General features: G+C 38.8%; 1 protein-coding gene across 2 annotated transcripts in view; it reads left to right on the plus strand.

Annotated features, from left to right (window-relative positions):
• LOC110030969 (probable protein NAP1) overlaps positions 1-12,285 on the plus strand; it is a 71,497-nt gene that overhangs the window by 37,514 nt on the left and 21,698 nt on the right. For both annotated transcript variants that reach the window (XM_020733975.1, XM_020733976.1), the window contains one exon: positions 3,285-3,417. In XM_020733975.1, the coding sequence (XP_020589634.1) occupies positions 3,285-3,417 (133 nt within the window). The remainder of the gene's footprint in view (positions 1-3,284; positions 3,418-12,285) is intronic.

Genomic DNA, 12,285 nt, shown 5'->3' on the forward strand with positions numbered 1-12,285 from the left:
GTGACTGTCCCTAGAAAATATTTAGGACATTCTGAAAAAACATTATTGATCTAGATTTCTCAAGGAGATGTTTATTCTTCCTCTCAACTATCCTGTTTTATTGTGGTATTTCAACCCAAAAACTTACATGGATGATATAATTTTTTACAAAGTTTCAAGGATAAAGTTGAAGTATTCCTTTGCATTATTAATTTTGAGAATATGAATTTTGCATTGAAAATGGAGGTAAATTATTTCATGAAAGACTAAAAGATGTGCAGTTTCAAATTTCTCCTTTATGAGGAATATTCAATTGGTTCTAGTGTTATCATCAATGAAGGATACAATTATCTGACTTCATTGATAGTTTTCAATTTGGTCCCCAAATGTAGCTGTGGATGATAGAGGAATAATATGAGAGTTTGTTTGAAACAGATGATATATATGAAGAGTATGTTTAGTCATTTGATAGGTTTCACATTGATAAAGCTCATGAGTTTTTGTTAGTGAAGAGATTGGGATATAAATTTTTATTATAATGAAAATTGGGATGATCTGGACGACAATGCCATAATGAAACTTGACTTTCTCAAACTCGGATACATCAAACTCGTGATCATGAGAAGAGGATGATGGAGAAGACACTTGCGCGTTAAAAGAATAGTTCTCAAGTAGGTAGAGACCTTGATGCATTTCAACACTGCTAATCAGCTTTCCCGAATCCACCATATAAAATTCAGAAGAGTTAGAATGGAATTTAGTGACATAAGTAAAATCACGAGTAAGCTTGCTAATTGAAAGTAAGTTGTAATCTAGTTGGGGAATCTATATTACTAAGAAAGCTGAATATCCTTGGAGACTTTTATATTTTCTTTTCTAACAAAGATCCATCGAAAAGTCTAAAAAATTTAGGTTTGGTGATCTCTTAGTGGTTGATGAGAGCATGAAGGTCTCCAGTCATGTGATCAACAACACTTGAATCTATTATTCAAGGTTGAAATCTTCTATTGTTAGCAAGATAAGAGGATATGATGCCTTGCCTTCATGTATTGCCAACCTGGTAGACTCCTAAGTGGAATTAGATTTCTCCATTCTGTACTTGATTGTAAACTGTATGCACTTTTAGGGCTGGAAGAATACTTGACCGCTGCAAGCTGCAAGATTTCTGGCTGCTTCTTATCACAGAGTGGAGGAACACCTGGAAAGCCAGAGGTTTGTTTGCTCAGAAGAGCTACTTGCGACTGCCTTGTTATCTTGGGAAAGGGCGCAACTGGGTTCCGGAGGGCGGACAAGAATATGGAGGATGGTCTACAAGGAGGCTCGACTTTTGGTTGCAGGTTTCATATTTCCAATAAAGAGTGAAAATCCAACTCCTTTCACAGGCTTAGGATTTCCACTAGAAGCATTGAAAATATCTACGAGTAGGAGCAGCTCTGCTACTTACAGTGAGTTACTACCTCTGTTTGCTTTTCAAGAAGGCAGGAGACTAGCCGGAAGAGGGCCTGCAGGTTGTCGGTTGCAGGGAAATGGGTGACGGCAGGGAGTTTTTTGATGCTAGGCTACTGCTTGGATAATTGGTTGCTGCTGTTGGAGGATTCTGCCAGAGGAGGAGGGCCTGCAACAAGTAAATTTCTTGCCGCAGGGAATTGCCGGGAGGGGTCTGCAGGAAGAGTTTCTGCAGGGAGAAATTCGGCTGCCTGAAGCGCAGATGAGAGCATGGAGAAATCTGGTTGCCTGGATTAGATGTGGGCATGCAAGGAAGGAACTTCCAGTGGTAGGATGAGGAGTTCTTTCAGTTGTTTAATGCTCCGAGAGGAAAAACTGTGGAAGTCGAACTAAGGAAGGAACAACGTGTGGAACAAAGTCGAACGGAGCAATCGTCTGTGAAAACGATGTTGGAACAAAGTCTAATGGAGCAATTGTCTGTGGAAGCGATGTGTGGGAGGAAGTCGAACGGAGCGTTAGTCTGAGGAAACGGCGTGCTTGAGGAAGTCAGGCGGCATGTTCGTATGTGGAAATGACGTGCAAGAGCTTTCACCTTCATAAACGATACCAGACGATGCGTTTTTTTGAGGAGACTGCGCAACGACCTCGAGTGGAAGAGATGGACCTGTGTTGCCTGTCGTCTTTGCTCGTGCTTATATGAGAGATGGAGCCGTCGTATGAGTTAGTGCTTTCGTGGAGGGAGATGATGCCGACTCTGATGCCATGTAGAAAATAAACTTTGGGAGGAAAAAACTATTTGCTCCATTATTCAAATGTTGGGTACATATATAGGGAAACTCTTCTCTCCTAATTTACAAACCAATAAAAATATCTAATCTAAATTTGGAAAGGAAATAATTCTGAAATAAAAATAAAGAAACATAATTAGGAAGAGAATAAACTAATTAAGGGGTTTCCAAAGGTTTCTCCAATTAGATTCCCCAAGATCTATGAGGTGGCAGGCCGGCCCTCCTTCCTAACCTTCCACAGGTTTTAACACACACACACACACACACACACGCAACAAAACCCAGAAGATATTGTTATGGCGTTTTTCTGATTATTAGGAGCAATTTATCTATTAAAACGAACTTGTCATTTTTTATACTGCCACTCTCCTATTCTATTCAACAAATTCTCATCCAACTATCAAAATTTGCAACTACTCATCACTTCTATCAAATTTCCAACGGCCATGCACAAGTACATGGGCTGGGCTGTTCATCTTTTTGGGACTGGCGTTAGATTTATAGATACACTTAATTTTGATGGCATATACCTAATTCTCCTTTTTTATTATGTATACTATGTAGCCTTGATAGCTTATTCTGCTACCATCTAGATTTTGTACCTTTACCATTCTTTCATTTATATGAAATTATTTGAGCAGCCATATGAAGAATAGAGTAGTATTTGTTTTCAACACAATGAAGTGATGAACATCCTTGTTAGAATACACTTAATTTTGACGACATTTACGTAATTCTTCCTTTTTTTATGTATGCTATTTAGGTTTGATAGTTTATTCTGCTCCCATCAAGCTTGTGTATCGTTAGCATTTTTTCATTTATATGAAATTTCTTTGAGAAGCAAAATGAAGAATATAATAATATTTGTTTCCAAAACAATGAAGTAATGAACATCCCTGATAGTATACATAAGCTTAGGCATATTTTTTTTGGCTTCTTTCTAACTTAATAGAAGTTGAATTTCACGTTGATGCTTGCTTTGTTTGCTTACTCCTTTGAATGTTTTTGATGTTTAGTGCCAAATTTAGTGGTTGCGCTTGGTGAACTAATCTCATTCAAGCTGAACTGCAGTGAGGTGCATGAGCAAGCTATTATATCCTGTGATGGCATCCATCGTGAAAGGAGAATACTACTTAAGCAAGAGATTGGAAGAATGGTTCTATTTTTTGCTGATCAACCCAGCTTACTTGCCCCAAATATTCAGGTATAATGACAGTCTTTGGGTGTATATATACATATTCTATTGATCTATTCTTATGACATTTTTCATATGCTAGAAAGTGATAATGTTATATGGAATAATTTTTTTTCTCCTGTTGCTTTATCTTCTTTCTCTTTCCTTCTTTGTAATGTAGATCCTGTTCTGTCATGGCCATTGTTGCATCAGTAAATTACATTTCTCCCTGAATTTTTAGATCATGTTAAGTGTTTTTATGATGTTTATTTTTTGTTTTATTTCTCTGGAGAAGGAAGTGTAGATGATTTTTGCGGAGCGCTTTGTTTTGAAGTGTATAGAGCATATCTCTGATCCTGCGTACACTTGTGAAATATGACCATGTTAACAACGTCACTGAGGTTTTTACGTTGGATGAGAAGGTTGACGATTGACAAATAGCTGACATAATTTTTCATCTGCATCATTGCTCTCTGATTAATTGTGTCCAGGCGGCCCATCATGTAAAGCCTAAATGTTTAATCATATACTTTCAAATATAATTTTATATATGTATTGTTTTTTTATATTGTTAATGCCTTATATTGTTATTATTTGATAAAAGCTATTAGATTATTTCTCCACAGCACCTATTCTTTCGGTCAATATCTCTAGCCTTCCCTCTCCCCCTTTCTTGCTCTCTTAACTTCCCTTTCCGACGTTTTGCTTTCTCAAACTCTCTCTTTTAATTCCTCTTTTGGCTGTCGATTGGTTTCTCAAATTCATTTAAACACATTTAATTTGACCCTCCATTTAGACTTTGGTTAACCCTTATTAATGTTGTGCTTTGTTAGGTTACCCATTTGGGTTTGCTAAGGCCCAAAATTAATATAGAAACTCTGTTTTTTGATTTAGTTGAATCAAAATCAATTTGAACTTATTGAAGTTCATTTTTGAGCTTGTGAATAGTTTTGAATCATTTTTTAGTTTTCAATGGTGTAACATGAATTGATTCTATGATTAGGTTGTCTGTTATTATATGCTTAGTTTGTTTTTTAGAGATTATGGGTTGAAACCATGCCTATAATGTTATTTTTATTTAATATCGTCTCTTGATGATGTTCACTGAGCGGTTGTTGGTAGACTTCTATAAATGGTTGGGTGGTTCATAAAATGGAACATTTAGAGAAAGGGTGTGTTTGCGCAACTTTTGATAAGAAAACATTGTTAATTGATTGCTACCATCCTTGTGCATGGCCTCTAATGATGTCAAAAAAGCTCATTGTTCGCGAACAACTCGTTCTCGGCTCGTTCTTTAAGTAAACGAGACGAACATGAACAAAATTTTTAAGCTCGAATTAAAAATCAGCCAAACCTGAACAACCTTTTGTTTGTTTGTGTTCGGCTCGTTTTAGCTCAAAATACAGAAATTTTATATATTATTTATATAATAATATATTATATATATTTATATCTAAATTTAAATCACAACAGCTCGTGTGGTCATGTGATTTTGCACTTTTTCTTGCATAAAAGTGGTGCAGGTTCGAATCCAACACAATACATATATTTTTTCTAATTAATTTTAACGAGTCAATTTCGAGCCGATCACGAACCAAACACGAACAAGAATATTTAAATTGAGTCGAACACGAACACACTGTTCGTGAGCCAATTTCGAATACGAGCCGATTTCGAATACGGCAATTTCAAACATGCCGAACACGAGCCAAGCGAGCTCAGGCTCATTTACAACTCTAATGGCCTCCACCACATTCACAACATTCCAAGAGTTGTTACATTAGATGGTGAAATTTCTGTCACTCACGTCTCTTCTGGCGCGACCAGACTGCCTTGGGGGAGTGAAAACCTCTATTTCTGCCTAGGAAGATTGAAGCCTCTGGGTGGGGTCTGTTAAGCCCCTAATCACATATGCAGGGAGAAGAATTAAGTAGGAGCTTTGGGGGGGGGGGGGGGGTTTTGTTTTTTTTTTGGGGGGAATGTTGGAATATTTTTTGGTGGTATTTTATTATGGCTAATCACCAAGGGTTTCCTTTTATGTTTTGATTATGCAGTTTTCTTTTTGTCTTCTTGTTTCTAGAGGCGTCTAGGATTTGTGGAGAGTCTATCTACCTCTTGGATTGTAGATCTCCCATTCTATCTTGTTTATTTGCTTGAAGATTAATGAAATTGGCCATAATTTGGTTTTTCAACATATTTCTTGTAATTTATTCACTTATTTTGGTTCTTATTCGCATCAAATTGGTATCAGAGCAATCTTGGAGGGATGACAACTAAGAAAGTTGATGCTTTTGAAGAGAGATTGAAAGGAGAATTAGGGCAAATTAAATATGGGTTGGATGAAAGGTTCTCAACCATAGAAGGAAGACTTGTATCCATGGAAAACTAATTTGAGGTCTTGGAGGAAATAATGAGGAGGCTTATTGAGATTCAATCCAAAATCTTTTATGTAGTTCAAGTTGTAAACACTAACTAAGGTTTGACCGGAAAATCCTTTGCCAAGTCTGAAGGGAAGAGATTGAACGAGAGGAACACGAGGATGAAAACATCCATTATAAAGAACCTCCTACTAGGATTTTTATTTATTTTTTTTTGGGGGGGGGGGGGGGGGGAAGAAGAAAAATCATTTTTAGAGAGAAGTTGGGATGTGGTATGACTTTGATCGAAAGAATTTTTTGGGTGGAGATCCTAGGGTTGCGAAGTTGGGGTTGGGTTTATCGGGTAGAGCAATATTTCACAGTGAAAGTGCTAAATGGGGAGAAGCTTATGGCTGCAGGGTTGTGTTTAGAGGGGAACGACCTAGCATAGTTTCAGTGGAGGGAGACTAGATATTCGATTCACTCATGGAAGGAGTTTAAGGTTTGCTTATTGAAACATTTCCAAGCCATCCAAGAAGGAGACTGCACGAGCTATTAGTTGCTTTGACTCAAGAGGAGACTATCATGGAGTATATGAAGAAATTTGAGTTATTATCGGGGCGGTGTTAACCTCATTTTTAGTGAGGTCTAGTTTTCTTCTTATGGTTTAGGGTCTAGCCTTAGGGTTCTCCCTTTGAGTATCTTAGAGCCTTAGAAATGAGACCCGTCTCATTTTAGAAATTCAACCTGCTTCTTTACTGCTTCTTTACTCTTACTCTTTTGGAGTTTCGCATGTGTGGTATCGGCCTCTAGCACTTGATGGTTGAAACTAACATGAGGAAACCCAAAAGGAGTTCCTATGGGATCATTAAGCCCTAGGATGACCTTATGCATAATTTGCACCTTCGCGCGCACAATTTTCACAATTTAGAGAATCGACACTTTCGTTTTCAACAATTCGCACCGTCTGCGCCGTTATTCGTTGAAAGCTTAAATAAATTGTTGAAATGATCGATCGCAGACTCGAAATTTTAATAAAATTGAATTCGACTTTTTTTTTACTCGACCGTCGATGAAGTTGTCCCGACGATTCCGGATGTCAAAACAGACCACGCTGGTGCGTCCGGAATGTTGAAATTACCTAGGGAGGACACCCATTTTGCTAGGGCGCCGCTCATGAATAACTTGCACGAAATTTGATGTTTTTTTAAAATGATTAAAAACAAAGAAAACCTAATTAAATCCCAAATCCCTAAAACTAAACTCACGTTTCACGCCTCACGCACGCAACCCTCATTTTCTCCCATCTCGCCTCTACTTCCCGGGCGAAACCCTAGCTGAACCCGATCCCCTTCATCTCCCGCAAGCTGCCGCGCCCGAACCCTTGGGCCGTATTTTTCCCAGCCGAGACCCTCTTCTTCACGCGTCTTCGACTCGAGGTCCCCTCCTCTTTGCCACTCTGCTTAAAAGCTCCTCGCTGTCGCGACGCCTCTGTCTTCACCTGCTCCCTGCCGCGCTTTCAGCCTTCCACCCGCCACGCTCCCTGCTCTGCGATTCTTGTCGCCACTCGCCCGTCCTTTTGATGTTCAGCTCACCCCTCAGGTAAGTATAGGTATTCTTCCTCCTCCCTCTTCTTCCCTATATAAACCCCACTGGGGAGGGTTTTGGGTTTGTTGAAATTCTGGAGAGTGGGGAGGTGCTGTCAAAAAAAAAAATTTCTGGGTTGGCTGGATCTTCACTGGTTGTGTGCATTTGTTGTGGTATTCTTGGAAGGTCCCTTTCTGCTCGCTTGGTTACTCTGTATTTTGGCTTGGCTGCTCGATATCTGTTCTTCTTCTTGATGTCTTTGTTGGGTTGCTGGAAGGTTTAATTTCTTAAGCATGAAAAATTTCTTAAGCATGAAATGCATGTATAGTCTTTTGCAATATGTGAAACCATCAAGCTATTTACAAAGTAGATCGATTTTGTTTTGGGGCTTAGGACGATGATGACAAAAGCACACTGGTGGTAGAGCGAGATGATATTTTATCCTACGACATCAGGACTCAATCCAGGGGCCCAATGAACCGTAAGATGATAATATCATTCACCGACACAAAACTAGCGGGAGACCCATACCTTCTTAGATTTGTTGGCAGTCCTATGTCCGACGACGTGATCGACTCGTGCACAACTATACTTTTTCAAAATTGATAAGAACATACATGCTAAGAACAAATACACTATTTATAAAAATATTTTCACTACAAAATCGATACAACTTCCTTTTTGTATGACTGAAACTCATGTGCATGCTAAAATATAAATTTTAAATATATTACAACTTGATTGTTCACTTGTTGATTACCGATACTGGGCTAAGGAGTACCATCCTAAGTTAGGTTTAGTAGAACATTGTTCTAGTTGAGTGGCAGACTCTATACATCCGGATGACTGATAGTAGCCTTCGACGTCCCTCGAGTACAAATATATTATATTTGAGCCTAGACCCGACCCGAGTGTTTGCGGTCCCCTCTTTTCAGATTTTTTGTATGTTTTATTGGAATTTTTGGGCAAAGCACTTGCGGTCCTTTTTCCGGGATCTTCCCGTGATTTTGATGATTTTCTTGGAATTGTCATTCGTCGATTTTCTCGAGTTTTCTGTCATGGGTCATTTGTCGATTTTCTCTAGTTTTTCAAGAAATGTTTCTTTTATTTATACAGTAAATATTAGCTCGATTAAAGGAACATCAGACCTCCCAGACATACATGTTTGATTTACATTCCAACATTTTACTTCACAGCATACTATATTGTTTTTCTTCTTTACTGTACATTCTATTGTTCTTTTCTATTATACGGCATGCTTTATTGTTCTGTTATATACTATATCTTAGAATAAGAGGTCAGTAGTTGATTTCAGAGGAGGTGCTCGGTCGCAGATCGTTGACTTAACAATTGCATGTACACTTAAAATTAATATCGAACACGAAGGTGCTACGATGTGGAGTTTGGAGCGAACACTGTGGGAAGCACAACGAGAACATGCAGAATAGCAACTTCGAGATTGATCTACAACAGCAAAACCTTTTTTTAGTTTAAACAACAAGCCATAGGACTTCGAGAACATAAATCCTCATTTTATCTTTTAAGCCTTTGCACAGCGAGTTTGTGCAATTTAAGCCCTAATTTGTTGTAAGTTCCGATGTTGTCGTCCGATACGATGTAAACCCTCATATCTTCCAGACTATTTGTATGACCGTATCATGCAAATATAAGTCATAAATAATAAAATTGGAAAGATGAAACATCAAATAACATCTTCTCGAAATTGAAGCCAAACAATACGATAGTTTGGGAAGTCACCGAGGTTTTCCCTCAGAATCTGTGACATCCTCTATTTTTCTTTCCTTTGACTCCAGAAATAAATGTTTCTTTTTTATCCTTTCCCACTTGACTTTTCTATGTCCAAACTTGAAAACCCTAAACTTTGGATTCATGAAGTATCTGTGATCATCATCGAGAGTGCTCTTAAGTGACTTCAGTAATTTTAGAGATAATTAACTATAGGGGTTTGCCTTTATAGGGAGCTTTAAGAACCAAGATAATATAAACCCTATCTAATTTTCATATTAGGTCGGGGAACTTGTCAGTCAAAATGAAAGGTTCGCAGGCTAAAACGGATGTCATAAATTTTTTAGTTTATTTAATCAAACACCACCAACAAGCTGTGTATCTATCATTCGAGGTAGATTTATTGTTTGCGGTTGTGCTCGATCATTTAAACTATTGCAGATATGAGATCAGTTCGGTCTTTTATTTTTAAAAATTAAAATATTACTTTTTCTAAGTTATATATATATATATATTAAATTAAACATCTTTTGAAATCGGGCGTCGGGATATCCATTATGGCGGCTGACAATTTATAAATTTTTTAAACGACCGACAGGCGGCTGAGAGAATTTCTGAAGCAGTATTAGAGAGAAATTTCATGAAGGGTTTAAAGCCCTACATACGTGCAACCCTCCGAATTTTGAAATCACAGAGATTGGGAGATATAATGGAGCTAGCTCAGATGATAAAAGACAAGAACCAGATGGAGAGGGCCAATAAAAGCAAAACCATGGGAGGACCACACAATAGTACCTCAAGGTCCCTAACACCGAGGACCCAAGTTGTTTCACTTCAGAGGGAGGCACCAAATGAGAGGATTGTGGCGACCCGTCCAGGGATCAACTTCAAGCGCCTCACGGAGGCGGAGGTGCAAGACAAAAGAGCAGAGGGAATATTATTCTGATGTGATGACAAATATGCACCAGACCATTAGTGCAAAATTTGCTTGCTCCAGGTCCTTACAATTTGTGATGGGGATGAGGTGTACAGTGAAGAGTTGGAGGAGAAAGCGGTAGAGGGGTAGAAGCACTTACACCTTGATGTAGCGGAAGTGCCCCATAACTTGGCGGTGGGATTTACACCAAATTACACAATGAAGGTGAATTGACAAATCTTGGAGGAGCCTGTAGTGGTGTTGGTGGATAGCGAGGTGTTGATACAAGAAGTTTTGGGGTCATGATGGAGACACTGAAGGTGGAGAAAAGATGAAAAATTTTTAGGGGATTGGTGTTGACACTATAATGCATATAGGTGGACTTCCTTCACTTGGACTTGTAAAGCATTGATGTGATCCTGGGGATGAATTGGCTACATATGATCAAAGAAACAAACGTGGATTGAAAATCCCTTATTTGAGTGGAGGGGAGGAAGGTGGTGTTGAGATGAGATGCTAGCTCATGTCGAATCATGGTCTTACTTAAAACCATGGTCGAAACGTTACAGGGAGCAGGATTGAGATATTAGGTAAAGTTTCAGAGTTTAGAGGAGATTTGGGATTCACAGTTAGTCGAGTTTACTTAGCGTGTTCACTAGTTTTTGCAGCAGTATTCTGACATCAACCTAACTGGTTACTGCCATGGAGGCAGCACGAGCATGTCGTTACATTGAAGGAAGGGATTCCTCTTATCAGTGTCGGATCATATTAGTATCTTCAAATTTAGAAGAATGAGATACAAAGGTTGATCAAGGAGATGCTTGAGGCAGGGATTATCAGACTCAATGTGATATTCCAATTTCATTGGTAAAGAGGGATTACAATTGAATATTTTGCATGGATTGCATTTTTATGAACAAGGAAATTGTAATGGATAAATTTTTTATTTCTGTGATTGATGAGTTGTTAGATAAACTTTTTAGAGCAATCTTCCCAAATATTGATTTGAAGTCAAGATACCATAAGATCGGGATAGAATCAGCTGATGTGCAAAAGATAACTTTCAGGACTCATGAAGTACATTATGAGTTTTTGGTGATGTCATTTTGTCTTACCAACACTCCAGCCACATTTCAGTCTCTCATGAACAGGATTTATCAGGCTTACCTCAGGAAGTTCGTTCTGGTATTTCTTGATGACATCTTAATCTACAGTCATACGGAGGCAAAAAAATATAGAACATTCGGGGGTAGTACTTGAGACTTTGAGAGAGCATCAGTTGCATGCCAACTTAATGAAATTCTCCTCTACACAGTCACAGACGGAATAGCTAGGGCATGCGGTGATCAGAACAGGGGTAGCAGCAGATCAGTCTAATATTTAGGATATGCTGGATTGGCCTTTGCCTCGAAGCTTGAAGGAGTTGAGAGGGTTCTTATGTCTCATCAGGTGCTATCAGAAATTCGTGAGAGGGCATGAAACTATTGCATTGTCACTGACGGAGTGGCTAAAGAAATATAGTTTCGAGTGGGGGAAGCAGTGACACAAGCCTTCGAACAGTTGAAGAGTGCCATGTCGAGCATGTCAATATTAGCACTTGCAAATATTAGTAAGCCATTTGTGGTAGAGATGGACACGTCATGATATGGACTGGGGCTAATACTCATGCAAAACCAGCGTCCTATTACCTATTCAGTAAGGTACTCATTGTCAGAGTGAGGCTCGTCCGTATATGAGCGGGAGTTGATGACCATTTTTTTGGTAATTTAGAGGTGGCGTCCCCATCTGTTAGGGAGACACTTTTTTATAAAGGTAAAATTAGAGGAGCTTGAACTATTTTTTGGAGAGGATAGTGACCGAGAAGCCTCAGATATGACTATCTAAGTTGCTTTGATATGGTTTTAAAATCCAATATCGCGTAGGATTGAAGAATAAGGTTGAAGATGCACTATCTTGGAAGCTGAAGCTCCAACTAAGAACTTTTTCAGTACCAATGGTCTTAGATTAGGAAGCATCGAGGCAAGAGAGTGCACATGATAACGGTCTGATGAAGACTAGGGCTTATACAATATCGTGACAGACATATGCATTGAGGGGTCAACAAATATTTTGCCAGGGAAGATTCATGTTACCAAGGGCATCTGGGTACATCCTCAAAAGATAGTGCTATTAGGGGTGCTCTGGTGTACAGAAGACACACAGTCTACCGTCCGTAAAGCTATATTAGGTGGGCATGTGTAGAGATGTAGAGGGCATGGTGACAAGATGTGATGTATGCCAACGACTCAAGCA

Source organism: Phalaenopsis equestris, unplaced genomic scaffold (assembly GCF_001263595.1).
Source record: "Phalaenopsis equestris unplaced genomic scaffold, ASM126359v1 Scaffold000761, whole genome shotgun sequence".
In the NCBI taxonomy this organism is placed as follows: Eukaryota; Viridiplantae; Streptophyta; class Magnoliopsida; order Asparagales; family Orchidaceae; genus Phalaenopsis; species Phalaenopsis equestris.